This window comes from Schistocerca cancellata, chromosome 4 (genome assembly GCF_023864275.1).
Source record: "Schistocerca cancellata isolate TAMUIC-IGC-003103 chromosome 4, iqSchCanc2.1, whole genome shotgun sequence".
Lineage (NCBI taxonomy): Eukaryota > Metazoa > Arthropoda > Insecta > Orthoptera > Acrididae > Schistocerca > Schistocerca cancellata.
The window spans coordinates 779,155,122-779,177,931 of NC_064629.1; the positions used below are offsets into that span (position 1 = coordinate 779,155,122).

General features: G+C 40.7%; 1 protein-coding gene across 2 annotated transcripts in view; it reads left to right on the forward strand.

Moving 5' to 3' along the window:
- LOC126184627 (exocyst complex component 1) overlaps window positions 1-22,810 on the forward strand; it is a 254,800-nt gene that overhangs the window by 200,591 nt on the left and 31,399 nt on the right. For both annotated transcript variants that reach the window (XM_049927094.1, XM_049927095.1), the window contains 2 exons: window positions 1,218-1,420; window positions 9,414-9,624. In XM_049927094.1, coding sequence (XP_049783051.1) covers window positions 1,218-1,420; window positions 9,414-9,624 — 414 coding nt within the window. The remainder of the gene's footprint in view (window positions 1-1,217; window positions 1,421-9,413; window positions 9,625-22,810) is intronic.

A 22,810-nucleotide genomic window follows, 5' to 3' on the forward strand; every position in this document is an offset into this window, starting at 1 on the left:
TGCAGACAAAGATGTGGGAGGGGGGGGGGGGGGGGAGTGGAAGATAGGAAGAATGCCATGGGACATCCACACAAATGTACTGTGCTCTGCTAATAAAACAATTCAAAGTCAGTTACAACTATGGAGCTTCAGTTAAGTGAAGTACTCTACTGTAGCCACTATTCTGTTGGTGGCAATCCCACATTTGTGTAGGGCTCAGTGGATTTTATAAGAAATCAGATGAGCCAATGATTAGTTAAAGCTGTGAGTTGGTCCATAACACAAATACTCAGTTGTTAACATTTTTTGTGTAAGGCAAGTTTGTAGGTGTGAGGGTCGGTCTAACACTGTTTGCTATGTTCACTGAAATAAAAATATTGTTAGGATACATAAGTTGGAATGGCATTTTATTTCTTCAGCCTCTGTTAAAACAATAATGAATTAATAACTTTCAGTTTGTTCTCTTGTTTCTTGTCTTTTGTTTCATTTAGGGACTTCACAAAGGAAACATTCTGAACCACATACTTAATGACTGTCTTTGTTATTATTAGCCATAATTAATGAACTGATGTCTGTTCTGTGTTTATGTGATACTGAAAGTTCTGGATGGAATACTAATAATAGAAGGAATAAAGGTAACGATTCACCACGGAATTTGGTTATTAAGTGCTTAACATGTGCGTAAACAAGATTTAAAATCAAATCTATGAAGTATTCTAGTCTGTTCTTATGCCACAGTTGTTACCATAAGGAAGGATAGGAACGCAGCAATCAGTCACAATTCCATTGTTTTTTTATTCTTCTTCTTCTATATCCAGATTTCATCTATAAATAGCCATCTTAAGTGGATCTGAGTGAGCTATAATCAGATAAACTCCCAGCAGTACATGTCTCCATATGACTTTATTGGTGTATAGGCAGAAGGAAACTCAATGTCTTGTCATGTTACATTGGTTATACCCCTGTGGAAGACACAGGTGCAAGACCTGTCTTTGTGAAAGTACTCATTTCATATACAAACTCTGTTGTATCTTTTGCACAGCCTCTTATGGGGGCATGACCACCTTCTCTCTCTCTCTCTCTCTCTCTCTCTCTCTCTCTCTCTCTCTCTCTCTGTGTGTGTGTGTGTGTGTGTGTGTGTGTGTGTGTGTGTGTGTGTGTGTGTGTTTTTTTTTTTTTTTTTTTTTTACAGGCTGAAGGAAAATTTACCTTGAAGTTTTCTTTTTTTTTCTCTCCAGAACACCCAGACAACTTTGGATGGTCTTGGACTGGATACTAAAAATGACATGGATAGTTCTCCTCAGGTCCCTGGCGCTTTGCCCCTGAAAAAGATGGAAAAACAGATAAATGAAGAAGTTCGACGTATGATGGGAGACCTGTTTAACTGTCTTGAACCAGAACTTATGAACTTCATCTCATATTATGAAAAAATTGACAGCTTGTGAGTATAGAACTCTATTACCAAGAAATTTTGTTGTTTTCATATATTGATGTGCAATGATGAACGTGACTCTGTCTCTCTCTCTCTCTCTCTCTCTCTCTCTCTCTGTGTGTGTGTGTGTGTGTGTGTGTGTGTGTCTATTTTTTGATCCGGCTGATTGTTAAATGGACTTCAAAGTAAACACAGGAATCGGGCACCGGTTCAAAAAAAGCATGAATGGGTGATAAACATTGATGTATTGAAAACACTCAGTGTATAGTACCATTGCATCAAATTAACCAATCTGTTATTTGCACTTTGATGTATACAATGCATCATTGTATTTTTATCTGATGCATCAACTGTGTAAACATATGTTCTTATTTGTTTTATTACCTTAAATCATTTCATCACCTGAGAGGGCACAACACATCTCACAGACATTCATTCCTTTCATGAAGTGGAACTTAATCATCACTTCAGCTGATTAATTCATAGCCGAAGAGAATGTGATGACTGTTGTTACAGACAGTGCAGACAGTGTGCTTAAGGCAGCAGAATTAGTGTTCAGACAAATCAGACACATTCCATGTTTTGCATGTAACTTGAATGTGATTGCTGAGGGTGTAATGGCATGCACTTAGTGCCAAACATTATTTCTAAAATAAAAGGAATATTAACTTGAGTTAAACAGAGTTGCACTGCAAGTGATGAATTGCACAAAGTTTCCACTGCTGAAACAAAACTAATACAGAGTGCCCACTCACTGGAACAATATTTGGTATATGGTGCAAAGATTTACAGTGTTATAAATGATATTATTTTTGGTCACACCAGTGCCACTTTAATGCTCAGTGAATCAGAAATACTCATTTGTCATTAGAGATCCAAGTACTACAACCTTTTGATGTGAATACAACAGAAATTTCTGGTAACAAATATTGCACATCAATGCATGCTTTTGAAAATTACTTCAGCTGCCATTGAAGAAAATGAGCCAAAGGAGGTTCTTAATGAAATAACCAGAAGAAATGGGTTCCATAGAATTTGTAACCGTTCTTGCCATTGCAAGCATTTTAGACCCCCCTCCCATTTCAAAAGAATGCACTTCAACAGTGCAATAGCTGTGTGAATGCTGTAGAAAAAATTAGAGATTTCATGAAGATTGATTTGCATCAAAATGAAGATATTGAATCCGACTCTGGAAAGTCTGATAAAAATTAAGAGATCTTTCCATTAGGGATGGACTATCATAGAATAATTCTTCAAAATAGGAGGAATAATTCTGAAGATAGTATTCCTTATGAACTTTCAAATCCATTGGCAATTAGGAAATATCATAAAATAAAATCACCTTCAACAATTTGATAGATTGTTTTCACAAGTGGTGCAAATTTTGGATCAATGACAAAATTGATTGAAAGGTGAAATCAAGTAAAATATTGTTTTGAATAGCATAGAAAAAATATAGTGGGAGTTTTGAAAACTGTATTTTTGGTATAACTCTCTTCTTAATTTCTAATAAAAGCTTTTGGGCATTATGAAGGTATTTGTTTTCTTTTAGTTTGTGGCATGTCTAATTGATGTTCAGATGTCGTAAAATTGATGTATTGAACAAAAAAATTATGTAATTTTTTTTAATGTCCATTTGTAGTTCAAATTAGTTTTGTTGATATGTAATTAATTTTTCATATTTTGAAGGTGGGAGACCTTGCAATTTTTATGGGATTCATAAGATTTCTTAAAATTTTAATATGAATCTTGAACAAATTTGAGCACACATTTTTATGTATTTTATGCATTTATCTTCAAGTAATATTGGCAGCTCTGGTTCAAGAGAGTTGGTTCTTTGTATATTCCTTGAGGGGCAGTCAGTGAGATTTTTAAATGTCAACTAAGTTACTTTCAGATGGTATGTACAGTGTGTTGTGTTACAGGTTCAAAGAATTGGGTGCAGTCATGTCGCAAGTAACGACGTGACATTTGCCATTGACTGTACTATTTATTACAATTTCTACAATTGCAGTTTTTAATTTTCAGTCATTTTCAAGTGGTTGAACTGCAGTCGGTAATCACCAAAGTTAGATTTCCACAAGCAAAAAGCATGTGTGTTTCACAGTACAGAAAGCTGGCTGAAGCCAGAGATAAATTCTGCTGAAATTTTTACAAAAGCACAGATGGTGTTTAGAAAGGATAGATTGCATCCAACCAGTGGTGGCATGTTTGTCGCTGTTAGTAGTGGTTTATCCTGTAGTGAAGTAGAAGTGGTTATTTCCTGTGAATTATTACGGGTGGAGGTTACACTCAACAACCGAGCTAGGTTAATAGTTCGCTCCTTTTACCGACCTCCTGACTCAGCAGCATTAGTGGCAGAACAACTGAGAGAAAATTTGGAATACATTTCACACAAATTTTCTCAGCATGTTATAGTCTTAGGTGGAGATTTCAATTTACCAGATATAGACTGGGACACTCAGATGTTTAGGACGGGTGGTAGGGACAGAGCATCAAGTCACATTATAACTGGGTGCACTATCCGAAAATTACCTCGAGCAATTAAACAGAGAACCGACTTGTGGGGATAACATCTTGGACCTACTGATAACAAACAGACCCGAACTTTTCGACTCTGTAAGTGCAGAACGGGGAATCAGTGATCATAAGGCCGTTACAGCATCCCTGAATATGGAAGTTAATAGGAATATAAAAAAAGGGAGGAAGGTTTATCTGTTTAGCAAGAGTAATAGAAGGCAGATTTCAGACTACCTAACAGATCAAAACAAAAATTTCTGTTCCGACACTGACAATGTTGAGTGTTTATGGAAAAAGTTCAAGGCAATTGTAAAATGCGTTTTAGACAGGTACGTGCCGAGTAAAGCTGTGAGGGACGGGAAAAACCCACCGTGGTTCAACAACAAAGTTAGGAAACTACTGCGAAAGCAAAGACAGCTTTACTCCAAGTTTAAACGCAGCCAAAACCTCTCAGACAAACAGAAGCTAAACCACGTCAAAGTTAGCATAAGGAGAGCTATGCGTGAAGCGTTCAGTGAATCGAAAGTAATATACTAGGTACTGACTTGACAGAAAATCCTAGGAAGTTCTGCTCTTACGTTAAATCAGTAAGTGGCTCGAAACAGCATTCCAGACACTCCGGGATGATGATGGCATTGAAACAGAGGATGACACGCGTAAAGCTGAAACACTAAACACCTTTTTCCAAAGCTGTTTCACAGAGGAAGACCACACTGCAGTTCCTTCTCTAAATCCTCGCACGAATGAAAAAATGGCTGAAATCGAAATAAGTGTCCAAGGAATAGAAAAGCAACTGAAATCACTCAACGGAGTCAAGTCCACTGGACCTGACGGGATACCAATTCAATTCTACACAGAGTATGCGAAAGAACTTTCCCCCCTTCTAACAGCCATGTACCGCAAGTCTCTAGAGTAACGGAAGGTTCCAAATGATTGGAAAAGAGCACAGGTAGTCCCAGTCTTCAAGAAGGGTCGTCGAGCAGATGCGCAAAACTATAGACCTATATCTCTGACGTCGATCTGTTGTAGAATTTTAGAACATGTTTTTTGCTCGCTTATCATGTCGTTTTTGGAAACCCAGAATCTACTCTGTAGGAATCAACATGGATTCCGGAAACAGCGATTGTGTGAGACCCAACTCGCTTTATTTGTTCATGAGACCCAGAAAATATTAGATACAGGCTCCCAGGTAGATGCTATTTTCCTTGACTTCCGGAAGGCGTTCGATACAGTTCCGCACTGTCGCCTGATAAACAAAGTAAGAGCCTACGGAATATCAGATCAGCTGTGTGGCTGGATTGAAGAGTTTTTAGCAAACAAAACACAGCATGTTGTTCTCAATGGAGAGACATCTACAGACGTTAAGGTAACCTCTGGCGTGCTACAGGGGAGTGTCATGGGACCATTGCTTTTCACAATATATATAAATGACCTAGTAGATAGTGTCGGGAGTTCCATGCGGCTTTTCGCGGATGATGCTGTAGTATACAGAGAAGTTGCAGCATTAGAAAATTGTAGCAAAATGCAGGAAGATCTGCAGCGGATAGGCACGTGGTGCAGGGAGTGGCAACTGACCCTTAACATAGATAAATGTAATTTATTGCAAATACATAGAAAGAAGGATCCTTTATTGTATGATTACATGATAGCCGAACAAACACTGGTAGCAGTTACTTCTGTTAAATATCTGGGAGTATGTGTGTGGAACGATTTGAAGTGGAATGATCATATAAAATTAATTGTTGGTAAGGTGGGTACCAGGTTGAGATTCATTGGGAGAGTCCTTAGAAAATGTAGTCCATCAACAAAGGAGGTGGCTGACAAAACACTCGTTCAATCTATACTTGAGTATTGCTCATCAGTGTGGGACTCGTACCAGATTGGGTTGACGGAGGAGATAGAGAAGATCCAAAGAAGAGCAGCGCGTTTTGTCACAGGGTCATTTGGTAATCATGATAGCATTACAGAGATGTTTAGCAAACTCAAGTGGCAGACTCTGCAAGAGAGGCACTCTGCATCGCGGTGTAGCTTGCTCGCCAGGTTTCGAGAGGGTGCGTTTCTGGATGAGGTATCGAATATATTGCTCCCCCCTACTTACATCTCCCGAGGAGATCACGAATGTAAAATTACAGAGATTTGAGTGCGCACGGCGGCTTTCAGACAGTCGTTCTTCCCACGAACCATATGCGACTGGAACAGAAAAGGGAGGTAATGACAGTGGCACGTAAAGTGCCCTCCGCCACACACCGTTGGGTGGCTTGCGGAGTATAAATGTAGATGTAGATGTAGATGTACTTCCATAAAATAATCAAGACTGATAATTGACAAAAATTACTTATACACTGTAGACACAGTTGCCAACATTAGGAAAATAAGTAAGTGAGCCTATGTGGCTCATGTCACCTACACCATCTGTATAGGATAAAAATGCATCATCTCATACGAGAACATGGCATGAAAAAGATAAATAAAGTACTCATAGCATTACCTGTATGTAATAGATGGAAATAAATATGGCGAAACTGGATTCAGGGTTTCTACACGTGCCAGTAACATGCACTGTACTGGTCAAAAACAGGCAGGAAGCAGCTTCAGTGTATTTACATCACTTCTGAGCACTGTATGATGTAAATGTATTCCTGGAGAGGTATCTATGAAAGGAAATGGAGGCCAAGTTGGAGGTAAGGAATTCCTGGAAGATAACCATGGTATGTTTAGGTTGGAGTGTGGAATGTTTTCTCTGGTATTTCAGCCCAACAAATTTGAATGCCCACTGGAAAAAATGGACTTAGATGGTCAATAGGCAGTTTCAGTACCTGTGAAGCACTGCAGTTGCCCACATAGCACTAACGCTAATTGCTCACATGAATGCTTCAGCTGGTATGTCTTGTCATGGCCGAGATAAATACAGCTGCACAGCCAGCAATTAATCAGTGTGGTGTTCACCTGTGTTGTGTATAGTTGCCATCATACCTGTCGAATTTCTCATTACAGTATCGCATGGTATTAGTTTCTTGCTTGGTCTTGCTTTAGAATCTGTTTGCTTGTCGTTATCTTGTCTGTCTCATGTTATCCACATGAACATCTTGCCTATGAGACTTTCTGATGACCTACTCAAGTCCTTTCCAGCTTCTGTCTCAAATTAGTTCTTCCCACATCGCCAGAGATTCTCGCACCTTGTGGCTCCCACAGTCACGGTTGGTTCAGTGTTGGATTTTGAATGGAGTGATTGGTGGCAAAAAGAGGAGGAGGAGGAGAAGGAGAAGAAGAGGGGGCAGGGGGGGGGGGAGAGAGAGAGAGAGAGAGAGAGAGAGAGAGAGAGAGAGAGAGAGAGAGAGAGAGAGAGAGAGTGATTAACTTGATGCCTTTGGATAGGACTGAAATTTACAATCATAGTTGTAGGTAATAGAATTAAGAGTGAATTAGGCATGTTCTGCAATGTCAATACGGAAATGACTATTCTATTGCTGATTGAAGTGTGATAATGCACAGAAGAAATGACGGTAACAAAAAATGTAAAATATTATTTTTATAAATTGCTTTTGGTGTTACTTCTGTGGCTGCAGGAGTTATGTAAAATAAAAAACAAGCTGCCTTCAGTCAAAAATCATGATTTTATTTCAGCACATGATGCATTTCAAGCCCTGGGGGCATCTTCAGATGCTTGATCAGTTTACACCATTTTTTGACTTCGTGTTAATACTGGTCCTGTTAATACTCACCAGTCCCCAGCTCAGGAAACTTGGTTTTGCTAAACCCAGTACTCATTTTGGCATGCCTCCCTGGATGCACATGTGGCTTATTAAATGCTACTGTAGCACCAAGCATTATCCCCCAATAATTCACATAATAAAATTAAATGTATATGGGTAATAATCAAAAGACAAAACTATGAAATCAGGCATGTGGAGTGTGCAGAATTTATTGGTTCAAATGGCTCTGAGCTCTGTGGGACTTAACTTCTGAGGTCATCAATCCCATAGAACTTAGAACTACTTAAACTTAACTAACCTAAGGACATCACACACATCCATACCCGAGGAAGGATTCGAACCTGTGACCATAGCAGTCGCGCAGTGCCAGACTGTAGCCCCTACAACCGCTTGGCCATCCCGGCCGGCAGAATTTATTATTAACAAAAACAACCAAATATTAAATAATAGCTGTCAGAAAATCAAAATATTTAAAAATCACTTCCTTGAAGTAGTTCAGAAGATTGACATGGACAGTGCAAATGCTAAAGCTTGATAATATCACATGTGTTGGATAACAAGTTGTGGTCAATAAAAGGGAATGTAAGACTGTGGTGCTGCTACTTCTGAGCAATTAAAAGTGATGAAGTCTACTTAACATGTCTTCTAATAGGCCACAGCCCTCTGTTACATAGCTTAAGTTATAGACGTAAAGACTTAAACATTTTGTGATTCTTGTGGCATACCAATTACAGTATGCTACTTTTTAACTGAGTGTATTTCATATCATTGCTAAAGATGAGATGAATGTGGCCTGTGTTTTAAGATCCTGTGTTGTGGCTGACCTACCTAAACTGTCAGGCAGGAGATTTTGTGTGTGCAGAGGGTAGTTCACTCATTGAATTACTATGGAAGTGATTGGCTAAACACCATTTCCTGGTCTGGTGTTTCATGTCTTTTCAAGCCTGGAAGTTGTATTTTAACAGTTCGTCATATGACATAGAGTGTGTTAACTGTCTTTGGTTTAGTTCACTTGAGTGTGATTGTGTGTACAAATTTTTGAGAGAGCAAATGTGACATTGCTTAGCTTTTGGCATGTCAGTATTTTATAGATAGCAGTAATGTTAAGCAGTGTAAACAAAGAATTTCTGTAACTGCCATATACTATGGTCATGAACAATAATAGCTAACCATTCCTCTTAACCACTGCAAATTCAATGAAAGATTTTCCAGGTACACATCAACCAGTAATGGTAATTAAGGTTGTGAGAGAAAATTGTGACCACATTTTATTTTCTCCTTTTACACTCGCAGAGATTTGTTTTTCATTGTAACTGAATTTCAGAAACTGTATCAGTAACCAAATGTTCTAAAATGAAATCCATCAATAATATTAATTCTTTTGCTGTTCGTTTCTGCATCGCTTCAAACCAACTTGATCCATTATGACATCAAAATTTAAATTTTGGTAGAGAGCATTAAAAAAATAACATTTTTTTTTAGTTTGTTGTAATAACTAGCACTCTGACTGATTACAGACTGGGAAACATTTCTGTGACACACAAACAAAATGGCAGAAGGTGAGATCCAACTTCAAACTCATTAGTGGATGCTTTCATATACTGCACTAATTCGTGTCAACAACAACAAACATGAATGCAAACTGTGTGGTTGTCTAAGAAATAGCTAGGGAAAATAAAATATGAAGATTTTTCTGTATTATATTTCTTGCAAGTTACTTGTATGTCTAATAAGTTTCTAGTTCATGAGCAATTGTTATTTCATTTCAGCTACTGTATGTATGTATTGGTACGTCTAAGTCAGCATGTGATGTCAGCCCAAGACACCGGATCTTTTCTTAGTATGACTTTTGCATCAGCTTTGGTTCAAGTGAAAAGAAGCTTTGATCGTTTTATGATGGCACAGTTGAAATCTATAGAGGAAGCACGTGTGAACCGTAAAAGCAAATGTGGGATTTTGCCATATGTAGATAACTTTGAGGTAATGATTTAGTACTATCAGTTTATTTGTATTTGTGATCTTTTGTGCATTTTAGCTTAGATTTGCTATTTATAGAATAATGCTGAAGGTACAAAATCTTGAGAACAAAGTATAATGAAAACATTATGTAACACATAATCATCAACGGTTAATGTGGCAGTTAAGTGGATCTCTTGTATATATATATATATATATATATATATGTCTCTACCACAAGAATGTACAACCGTTATGATTAGAACAAGTGTATTGCTATCAGTACTTTCAGTTTGTGAGCTGTGTTTAAACCATACAGTTAACATGCATATGAACTGGAGACAAATGTTCCTATCTTTTTTTATCTTAAAGACAGAATTGTTCATTATTCTGAAAGATGTTCCTCCGGCTGAGCATTGAAAAATGTTCTTTGTGCTTGGTGGGGCAATGGACTGTTTTGTATTGTTTTCAAGAATTGCTTGGTAGGAAATTTCATGAAAATTGGATAGTGCACACAGAAGTCCATTTCTACACTATTATGATCTTCAAATTTAAGCTCCCTTTTGTCTCATTCCTCCTGCTACAAAAGCATCCACACATTCTTTTGTGGCGGCGTTCGTAGCGACAAACACTTCGCTGTAGAAACGGCTTACGAAGTCACCGCCACACTTTTAATAGCGGGCCGACCGGTCCGCTGGAACAGTGAACAGAAAGATGAAAACCCAAACACTCTGATTAAATAAAAGTCGGTACTTATCTTTATTAACGAAGATACAGAAACACAGTAGTGAACTCCGTGTCTACAGAAATCTGTCTAGTTCGAGTCGGAGCGGCTAGGTCAGCGTCGGCTGATGACAAACAACAACTCTGCCGCGATGAACACACAACTGACTAGCAAGTACACAAATCGGTGGCGAGTATACAACTGAGCGGCGAATACAGAACTGTCCTAGCGCTCGCGACTCCAGCGCTTAAGAAGCCAGAAGCCAGCGGTGGCGTGCGCAGACTTGCGGCGATTTCCTGTATCGCTGGCCCTGCTTATGCGGACGCCGTCCGGACTTTGATGCTGCCAACCTTTTGGCAGCGGGCTCGGTTGGCATTACTGGCTAGGATATAACACTCCTCCCCCCCAAATCGCCGCACCGTCGTTGAATAATGACGTGGCGAGCGTCGACGGCGGGGGAGGGGCCTGGCCGCAGGCGTAGCAGAAGAGACCGGGGCGGAGACTGTTGTCGGTGGCAGTCCCCGGTCCGCACCCCAGCATTGGCTGCGCGGGGCCTCGGGAAACACCGACTGAAAACCGAGGTCAGGGTGCACGCCTGTGACCACGGGCGCAGCTTCTGGTACTGGACGCGACGGGGCGTCGGGACCCACAAAGAGAGGCAGCGTCTCCTGACACTGCGTCGGCTGCTGAGTGGGCGCCGGACAAGGCGCTGCGGTGTCATACTCCTTGGGGGTGCCCAAGGAAAGCGGCTGCAGGACAGGCTGCACAGCCACCGCTTGGGATGGCGGCCCGGCTGAGGGGTCGACGTCCATCTGCTCCGAAGGCGGTGGCGACTGAAGAGGGACCGCAGGCGCCGGAGCGACCACCTGCTGCTGCCCTGGAGGCGGCAGCGAAGTCGGAAGGCGCTGTTGGAACCCGCCACGGTCCAAATCTGAGGACAAAGAACGAGCGGCAGAATCCGGGCGGCCAGCGCGGCGCAACTGGTTCTGATGCCTCCTGTGCACCCCAGTAGCACCTTGAACAGTATAAAAACTGCGACCTTGGACACTTATCACGGTGCCTCGTTCCCAACGACAGCGACCGTGATAAACTCTGAAAAAAACGGCGTCATTGCGCTGAAAACGCGTGCGATGCTCAGAAGCGGCGGGTCGATCCGGGGGGGTGCAACAACCGTAGTAGGGTGCGATGACGACGGCCGTGGAGAAGCTCCGCAGGCGAAGGGCCGTCGCGTGGCGTGGTCCGGTACGACGACAGGAATGTGATGAGGGCCTGCTGATGAGAGTGCATAGCACGAAGGCGGTCCGTATGATCCTTGAATGTGCGTACAAAACGTTCCGCTGCACCATTCGATTGAGGGTGGAACGGCGGAGTAAGAACATGGCGAATGCCATTGGCAGAACAAAAACATTCAAATTCAGCAGAGGAAAATTGTGGACCATTGTCAGACACTAAAACTTCTGGAAGACCCTCAATACAAAAAATTGAAGTCAACGCCTGTATAGTTTGTGCAGACGTTGTAGACTGCATGGGCACAACGAACGGAAAATTACTAAATGCATCTATCACGATGAGCCAACGAGAATTCCAATATGGACCAGCGAAATCAATATGTACTCGCTGCCAGGGACTGGCAGGGCGTGCCCACTCAAAATAGCGTTGAGGCGGAGCAGCTTGGTGTTCGGCACACATCAAACAATCTGTAGACATCTGCGTAATCTGCTTATCAATGCCGATCCATGTACAATGATGGCGGGCAAGCTGCTTGGTGCGGACCACTCCCCAATGACCTTGATGCAACAAGTCGAGGACCTTGGATTGGAGCACTTGGGGAACCACTACACGAAGCTGGTCATTCTCGGTGCGTAACAGCAAAACTCCTTGTGAAACAGACAACAGAAGACGTTGCGGATAATAGCGACGAACCACAGGATCCGATATGTCCTTTGCCTTGGACGGCCAACCACGTTGAACAAAACATAATAGTAAACTCAGATGAGGATCCGTAGCTGTCTCACGTGCCACCTGACGATAATCAATCGGATAAACCCGGAGGGATTGATGCTCATCGGCGTCAATCTGATGGCAAGAGTCTTCAGAGGAATCGAAGACATCATCCGCAACAATCGGCAATCTAGAAAGCGCGTCAGCGTTTGCATGCTGAGCTGTAGGGCGATACAGTATCTCGTACTGGGATTGTGATAACAAAAGAGCCCAACGTTGTAGTCTCTGAGCTGTCCGCTGAGGAACTGGTTTAGACGGATGAAACAGTGACGTCAGAGGCTTGTGATCTGTTACTAAATAGAATGGTCTACCATAGAGGTAGTGATGGAATTTTTTGACACCGAACACAATAGCCAATGCCTCCTTGTCCAATTGGCTATAATTACACTGAGCTTTGTTTAGCAATTTAGATGCGAACGCAATAGGACGTTCGGTGTTACCGACTCGGTGAGACAACACAGCACCGAGGCCGAAAGAAGAGGCATCACAAGCTAACACTAGAGGCTTGTTTGGGTCGTAATGGACCAGACAACTATCATTCAATAAAGCCTCTTTAAGCTGCTGAAAGGCTGATTGGCAATCAGCTGACCACACAAACGGAACATTCTTACGGCGGAGACGATGCAACGGTGCAGCAATCTGTGATGCATTAGGTATAAATCTAATATAATATGTCAATTTGCCAAGAACTGCTTGCAATTCATGCAGATTGCGAGGGGCGGGCAAATCACGAATAGCTGCTAAATGTGACTGGGAGGGATGAATGCCTTGAGCATTAATAACATGTCGCAGATACTCCATCTCCGTAAGGAAAAATGAACATTTATCGATGTTGCAACGTAGGCCTGCCTGAGACAACACTGTAAACAAACACTCCAAATTACGGAAATGTTCAGCAGGCGTCCGACCGGACACAACAATATCGTCTAAATAGTTGCAACACGATGGCACATTAGCCAGAAGTTGTGACAAAAAACGCTGAAAAACAGCTGGAGCTGACGCACAACCAAAAGGCAAACGCAGAAAACGGAACAACCCCAACGACGTGTTTATGACAAAATACTGTTGTGATTGCTTGTCGAGGGGCAATTGCAAATATGCCTCACGGAGATCAATTTTGGAAAAGAAACGAGCTTCCCCTAACTTATCCATCAGCTCGTCCGGTCTAGGCAAAGGAAAAGAATCAATGACAGTCTGAGGATTAACTGTCGACTTAAAATCAGTACACAAACGTAACTTGCCAGACGGTTTCTTTATAATAACTAAGGGAGAAGCCCACTGGCTCGCTGAAACGGGTCGAATAACACCGTTGTTTTGCCAACGACGAAGTTCATCTTCTACAGGTGCCCGGAGGGCGTGAGGCACTGGACGAGCACGAAAAAATCGAGGCTGAGCATTATCTTTTAACGTAATATGAGCGGCAAAGTTTGCAGCACAACCTAGTTCGTCTTTAAATATGTCACTGTATTGGTTACACAAATCGGTTATGCTGTCTTGAGGAACAACAACGGAATGAATTTGCAACACATTGTCTTGGATAGACAGGCCAAACAAGTCAAAACAGTCTAATCCGAAAATGTTTACACTGTCTGTAGCGCGGAGCACTGTGAATGAAACTGTTTTTGTATTGCCACGGAATGTGGCTGGCACGCTACATACACCTAACACAGGAATTTGTTCTCCACTATAAGTAGCCAAAGAATGTTTTGCCGCTGAAAGTTTAGGGCGGCCGATAGCCGCATACATAGCACTATTTATGAGAGTCACAGACGCACCAGTGTCTAATTGAAAATTGAAGGTCTGATCCTGGATGCGTAGCTTCACAAATAGTTTATTACACTGTCTCTGGATCGGTGCAGTGGAGGCGGAAGACACAAAATCAGCGCGTTTAGCGCGTGTTCACTGCTTACGACAACTCGTGGGTTGGGCGGGTGGAACAACAACTCCCGCTTCACTTGCAGTCTGTAAATTACTTTTTACAGCGTTTGAATTACGCTTGGGTCGCATAGCAGAGGGCTGGGTGGGTGGCTTATCGCGAACAAGTGTATTACCCACACGAACCGTGGAAGAGTCTTTAAACGCGACCTTCTGGACGGGCTGGCTTTGAATAACATGAATATCCATGGGCTGGGCAGCACTAGAATTGTTCTTGCGTTTACACAAACAAACAGTCTGGATGTGTCCTTTCCTTTGACAAAAGTGACAAACCGCGTTTCTTAACGGGCAACGTTCACGAGGATGAGCAAGAACACACTTAGGGCAAGACTTAACTCTATCATTTTGCACATGCAGCTGACGAATGTGTTTAACATGACGCGGCCGGCTAGTGTTTACAGTCTGACTCTGCCGGTGGGGCCGCGGGCGTGACATAACTTGCTTAGCACAGGCAATTTGAGAAATACATGGCTGATCTATCTCACACTCAGCATAGTCAAAAGTGTCTTGGGCTTCAATTATGTTCATCACAGTCTCTAATGACGGGTCAGGCAACTTTAAGATAGCAGCACGAATACGAGAATCTGCAATGTTTTGAGTAATAGCGTCTCGTAACATGACATCACTGTAGGAAGCTCCACACACACAATTAAATCGGCACTGACGGGTGAGGCCCCGTAAATCTGTTAACCACTGTTTATTAGATTGATGTGGCAGTTTCTTTAATCTGAAGAACTTGAATCTGGCTGCTGCCACATGAACTCGCGACTCGAAATACTCAGCGAGCTTGTTAACAACAACGTCATAGTCTAAAGCTTCTGGCTTGGATTCCGGGAACAACTTACAAAGTAGTCTATAGACTTCCACGCCTGCAGTGGAAATTAAATAAAGCTGCCGCTCATTACCCGTGATTTTGTAGACTTGTCATGTGCGCCTGCAACTGCGCGAAATATTCTCGCCATTCTTCTCTTGATGCATCAAAAGCACGGAAAGGTGGTACTGCCTGTGCTTGTTCCTTTTGTGTTGGTTGATTAGCCGCTTGTTTGGCGATTGCTTCCACCAGACTTTGTATTTGCTGACTCTGTAACAAGATCAACTGTTGTAATTCGGCAGACATAGTGAACACAAATTAAACCAGCCCCCAAAATTTTTGCTCTATAATTAGTATAACAAGAAACAAGTTGAACCAGCCCTGCACACGAGTTCGGAAGTCCTCGTCGCCAGTTTTGTGGCGGCGTTCGTAGCGACAAACACTTCGCTGTAGAAACGGCTTACGAAGCCACCGCCACACTTTTAATAGCGGGCCGACCGGTCCACTGGAACAGTGAACAGAAAGATGAAAACCCAAACACTCTGATTAAATAAAAGTCGATACTTATCTTTATTAACGAAGATACAGAAACACAGTAGTGAACTCCGTGTCTACAGAAATCTGTCTAGTTCGAGTCGTAGCGGCTAGGTCAGCGTCGGCTGACGACAAACAACAACTCTGCCGCGATGAACACACAACTGACTAGCAAGTACACAAATCGGTGGTGAGTATACAACTGAGCGGCGAATACAGAACTGTCCTAGCGCTCGCGACTCCAGCGCTTAAGAAGCCAGAAGCCAGCGGTGGCGCGCGCAGACTTGCGGCGATTTCCTGTATCGCTGGCGCTGCTTATGCGGACAGCGTCCGGACTTTGATGCTGCCAACCTTTTGGCAGCGGGCTCGGTTGGCATTACTGGCTAGGATATAACACATTCGTTAAATAGTTTATGAGAATGCAAGTAAACAGAATCATTCAAATCGGGTGATATTTCTATGGTTAGACTTCCCATCATTGTAAAGGCACTAAATTGCAGCATGGTTTGCTTGTACTCTATAGTATAAATCTCTGGTATGCAGGCTATGGAGAACCTATGGGCACCAGTGTGATCTGTCAACTAGAGGTAATGTAACTGATATGTTGTCAATAATTAGCACTATAGTTGGAGCCATGGACAATGGTGGTCGAGTTTAGGCTTGTTGTGCGCACCTACGTCACGCACACTTCAACAGCCAATGAGCATTCAGTAGTGATCTGAGCACTCTGCTCTCAATGCCGTAGCTAATGCAAGCATAAAATGTGCTCATAACAAGTTGTTTAGTGAATTTCTATTTGATTTGTTGCAAGTTGTCGTCACTGATAGTGGCGGTAAGTGATAAATTCTGCAGAAACAAGTGAAAGACATAATTCACAGGATACATGCTTCCTTCAAGCAGAAAGCACATGCATGCATGTACCGGAACTGTTGCTTGGAATCATCAACAATGCTATTCCTGTCTGTGCCTCGACATGTGTGAACCGCCATCATTCGTGGATCGGACTATAATAGATTAAAACTGAAGATTGCTAAGACCATTTCAGCATTTTCGTAGTATTGGTTAAACAATGTCACTTGATTTGGAAATTCATTGTTACTGCTTCTCAGTCATTAAAATATGAATGTTTTTGTGGTCAGGTACACCAATAAACTGCGTCTTGATGGCTGATGATTGATCTCACTGAAAAATCTACAGGTGACACAACTTCAGTCATGTTGGGGAGGGATTTGAATTTTTCAGAGGAAATGTGGAGGGAAACATGCCAGGTTCTGATTAGAACATGTCTATCCAAGATCTTTACCTCATTGGCAGAGGAATCAGCTGTGTGTTCTCCTACCTGTTTACAAAGGCAGTGGCACAGTTTTGCTGAATTGGTATCACTACTAAGTAAGATGCAGAGACCTTCAAATGATCTGAATTACTGCAGATCCAGTGAAGATCCAATTAAAATGGCGAATAGAAAAATAAATGCCCTCTTTTCCTTGTAATGAGAACACCCTCAGATTATTTCTTAATAAGTCTGATATTTTAGTGAATTCTGATGGAGTCTCCCTGTGTTCACTGATCGAGTCATTGTACCTAATTGTGTTTAACTTTGGCAACAAACTGAAGAATTTATTTTAACATGGCAAACTTTACATACTTTTTATTTAAAAACCAGTTTTTTGTAGAGACTAATTATGTGGTCTTGTAGAGTTTCTTTGTCCTCTTTTGTCACTTATCATTTTTCAGGGGATTTTGAGGAACAAATCCTGTAGACAGCATAGTTGAAACATTCTTACTTCATAAGTATGTGGATGATGCCCAGTTTATTTGGTGTCACAGCAATGAGAATTTGCACATCTTATTTTTCACAGAGTTGTTATATCCCAGACAGATGAGCAGCTATAATCTGATCTAGAACAGTGAGGCATACATTTTGTTTTGCACACACAAAAAGATGTAAAAGATAAATGAATAGATACAGGTGCTTTCATCTCAGTCTTTGAAGGGTACGCCTTCCCAGAAAAAGTTGAATTTATGGTGCATAGATTTGATGTTAAATCTTCCTTCACACCACTCATGAGGTGTTTCCCATGTTTCTGGCTTGGACACATGCTATCCTATTGCACAGCAGAATCAAAATTGAGAAATTGTGAATGATAACTTCATGACAGATCTAAAAAAATCAATGATTAACAATCTGTCATATCCTGAGGTAAGAAAAAAGTTATGAATATCAGCATGCGGTAGACATGACAGCAAATTTTGTGAAAGTTGCAGATATCACCTCACCAACCCAATGTTTTCAAAATTGTCTCTACCATCTGCTGTAAACCATGAATATGCAACCATATTGAAAAATTATTCTAAAGAGAGACATCCATCTCCACTGATTGCCATTGTTACAGAACCAACAGGAGCCACCTAGCTTATACAGCAGAAGACACTTCAAATCCCTCCAGTGTCACAAGAGAGAAAGACATACTGCATGATATCTTCCTCCCAAATGCAATAGATCCACAGCCAAATACTACCCAGTAGATAAAAGAGACTAAGAAATCAGGCTGTATAACTGTTGGATCATCATAGTTGGAAAAATTTTACGAAGGAAAACAGCAAAAAGAGAAAAGGAAGAAAAAAATGGAAACACAAGAAAGTAACAAAACGAAGAACAAATTAGTCAGTTCTGCCAGAGCTGGAATCCTCCCTGAAAGAAGAATATAGTTGATATATAGACACAATGCCAATGACACTTCACAAATTGACAGATCAATACATATCACCTTCATCTTCACCGACTACACCTCCACCCCTTTTAGTGATTTTTTACAATGGAATTGTTGTGATTACTGTTGCCATCTGGAAGAAATGTGAGAACTGCTGACAAATTATCCTGTAATATTTATATAAGAACCATGATTTTTTGAAAGACCATCTTCCTACTATTAGATAATACCACATATAAGGCAAAAAATAGAGTAAAGACTGTGTGAACCTCTCTGGTGTTAACACAGTAATTAAATCAAGCACCTTTATTGAACGGATACCTTTGAACACTGCACTTGTAGGAATATGTATATTTAGTCAAACATCCTGTGTGTGTATGTCCTTCAACAGTCATCAGTCTTCTGGCTGGTTTGATGTACTCCACTACAAATTCCTCTCCTGTGAATTATGTCTTTCACTTGTTTCTGCAGAATTTATCACTTACCGCCACTATCAGCGACGACAACTTGCAACAAATCAAATAGAAATTCACTAAACAACTTGCTATGAGCACATTTTATGCTTGCATTAGCTACGGCATTGAGAGCAGAGTGCTCAGATCACTACTGAATGCTCATTGGCTGTTGAAGTGTGCGTGACGTAGGTGCGCACAACAAGCCTAAACTCGACCACCATTGTCCATGGCTCCAACTATAGTGCTAATTATTGACAACATATCAGTTACATTACCTCTAGTTGACAGATCACACTGGTGCCCATAGGTTCTCCATAGCCTGCATACCAGAGATTTATACTATAGAGTACAAGCAAACCATGCTGCAATTTAGTGCCTTTACAATGATGGGAAATCTAACCATAGAAATATCACCCGATTTGAATGATTCTGTTTACTTGCATTCTCATAAACTATTTAACGAGTGTGTGGATGCTTTTGTAGCAGGAGGAATGAGACAAAAGGGAGCTTAAATTTGAAGATCATAATAGTGTAGAAATGGACTTCTGTGTGCACTATCCAATTTTCATGAAATTTCCTACCAAGCAATTCTTGAAAACAATACAAAACAGTCCATTGCCCCACCAAGCACAAAGAACATTTTTCAATGCTCAGCCAGAGGAACATCTTCCAGAATAATGAACAATTCTGTCTTTAAGATAATAAAAGATAGGAACATTTGTCTCCAGTTCATATGCATGTTAACCGTATGGTTTAAACACAGCTCACAAATTGAAAGTACTGATAGCAATACAGAGTAGCTCAGAGTAGCTCTTGCAAATTACATCCTCAATTATCTGCTGGATGTATCTCAGTCTCTGTCTTCCTATACAGTTTTTACCCTCTACAGCTCCCTCTGGTACCAGGGAAGCTATTTCCTGATGTCTTAACAGGTGTCCTGTCATCCTGTCCCTTCTTCTTGTCAGTGTTTTCCATATTTTTTTTCCTTGCCTGTTCTTCGGAGTAACCCCTTACTCATCCAGTGCCAGTGTTACAACACTGTTTATGCCTAAGGCTAGATTTATTTCAAAACATTTCCTGACTTGAAGTCAGTGTATTCCTTTGTGCAGGGATATTTAAAAGTGTTAGAGCATTCCAGGCCTGTCATTAGTGCCAATGAACTCTGGGAGTACATTGTCGGTGATTGTTAGTGCCTTCAGAACATGTTTGGGATTTTTTAATGTGTATATGCATTGATGAGGAAACATGCTTAACCCTGCTTTCACATGAATGGTAGCTATGAGAAACACTTGTTGTAATTTAAATGATTAATGGAAAATCTCATATAAAGATCTGAAACAAATACTAACAAAGAGATAGAGGGGCTGGCCAGTACTTACCTCAGCTCAGTACAGCCGATAGATACACAAAAAACAGAACCGAAAATTTACGTTCCTAGCTTTCGGAACAAATGTTCCTTCATCAGGGTGGAGAGGGGGGAAAGAAAGGGAAGAAGGGAAAGTGGATTCAGTTACTCACAACCCAGGTTATGAAGTAACAGGGAAAGGAAAACAGGGACGGTAGCAAGGATGGAGGCATGGTTGTCAGAGGGAAGCCAAAGATATTCAAATATGGCCATACTTTTCTTGAAGATGACTTAAGGTGCCCCAAAATTGCAATCACAGATGTAAACATAAAAAAAGTACTCGATATCATATTGGAAATTTGGTGATTAAAGATGTATTAAATAGCTGTCACCACAGATTGTCAGAAGAAAGAGTATGGTGCATTTTGTGTTAGGAGTCCCCTATGAAAAGTTTTATGTAATGTGATTCTCCACATTTTTTTCAGTGGTGCCCAAATCTAAATGAGAAAATTAATTTCTCTGTGATGTTTGGACAAGTCCAACTGATTTTGTGCAATGATTTGTTATCGTTGATAATATGTGGGTCAATCACACCATGTCAGAAACAATACAGAATTCAAATCAATGAGTGGGAGCTGATGGCCTCACAACTAAAAAAAGATCAGCTTTCATCCTCATCTGAAAATGTTATCGACAGTTTTTGCTATGTTGCATAAAAAGGACTTTGTAAAACTGTGTAAATTTTTGAGGTAGCATTCACTCGTTCTCTCTTAGGCCAAACAGTTTTTCAACTTGCCTTTGTAAGTCTGACTTTCAAGAAGGCTGTGTTATCTGCGTACCATAGTATTGGTGTAAACCCCCCTTTCAATTTTTCATCATGTGCCCCTTCATTGATTGTCAGACACAAAAGTCAAATAAGACTGACAATAAGTTGCTGTTTAGCTGTAATTTATTCCTCACAATAAATTTTCTCATAAAGTGAACTTAAGTAATTGATCATCATATTCAATGAGAAATATTGTTATAAGAAAAAATAGGTGGTTAGTGAAATATGAAATCCTAACACATATTTTGAAAGAGATTGTTTTTATTTTACACACATTCAAACATGTAGAGGAAATTTGCAGTAAATTTTGAAACCAGTTTCTGAAGATCACATTGTACAGTTATAAAACAATTTTTTTTAAAGACACTTACGCAATTCAATCTTTAGTAAGCTCATTTGAAAATGTTGTGTTAACAGTTGTGACAGGTAAAATATTAGATGCTAATGACTGATCATGTGCATCAGGAGGGTGACAGAAAATGAGTGTCCAGACAGTACAGACACCAACCATCTATAGGATGCATGTATTACATTTCACAAAATGGACATTGTCGGCATTCAAGAAAAGTTCAAAACAAACCATTAACTGCATCATGAACACTGAATGAAAAATGATGTGCCACAATGATCACTAAGGTTCACACTGTCATGATTAAAGGAGAACTCCTTGGGAGTTCCAAACCCTGCAGGATATTCAGCTAGGTATCCACTTTTTTAAAGATTGCATATAGAATCATATTGGTGTAACGGGCTGATAACAACTGGTGGAATGTGATGGCATGTAACTGAAAGTGAAATGGTCTGTGGTAGAGGTTATTGTGAAACTTTCTATCCCTTAGCTGCAGATAATGTGATAATATGATGATACATTTTGTAGCCACAGAAAAAAAATCCAGAGACTGAATTTGTCTAGTGGCTCCAGGTAATATGGATTGCAATGTTACACACGTTTCAGGAGGGCTAGTTTGCTATACCAGAGTATTGTTTTTATATGCAGACCAGTAATCAAACAAAAGCAAGTTATTGTGACCAGCTATCGGCCAAAAGCAGGCAGTGCTCATACCATAGTTGTAGTTTTCTTACACCCATTTTCTGACTCTTGCGTGCTGTGACATAAATATTCCCTGCTGCTCTTGCAAGGTCTCGGGGACAGAGAACCTCCAACTTCTTACAGGAAAATAAATAACATCCCAGTCAATTTACCATCCAGATTAACAGTCAGCATAATTGTGTATGAATGCATTAAGACATTGAAATTAGTTGACCTTGCTATAACTCTCTTGGTTCCTCTGATTTCAAGGGTTCCTTTCATATGCATTTTCTCTTCAAATCCTGATTCGTTGGAGTTCAAAACAAATTCCTTACTAAACGATGAGACAAGTCTATCTGATTTGCAAATTTTGGGACCTATTCTGCAGTTTGCTATGCATCATCAAGTTGAATCTTTTTTTGAAATTTTGTTATTGTATGTCTTCCAATTCTGTACCACTGTTTGAAGTTATGCAAACATCCACTGGTTCCCTTGAAATTACTGTAATCTATGTTGTGCACAATTTGATGTGAATAACATAGTAGGTTACTATCATGCACATTCTATAAATTGTATCAAGCATTCTTGAGCAGTGCAAACACCAGCTTTTATAACAAGTGTGCTGTGTCCTACCTTGAATATCCATAGTTTTTCTTATGCGCTACACATTCATATTGCTGTAGACGTATTTGAAATCTCTTTTTTTTTTACTATGCTCCAGATGATCTTCCATGCACATAATTATGTTTAGTATGTGCCCCGTGAACTAAGATTGTCCTTTACTACGTTTCACTGGAGATGGGATTTGTGGCTCCCTGTCCAACAAGAATGATGAAAT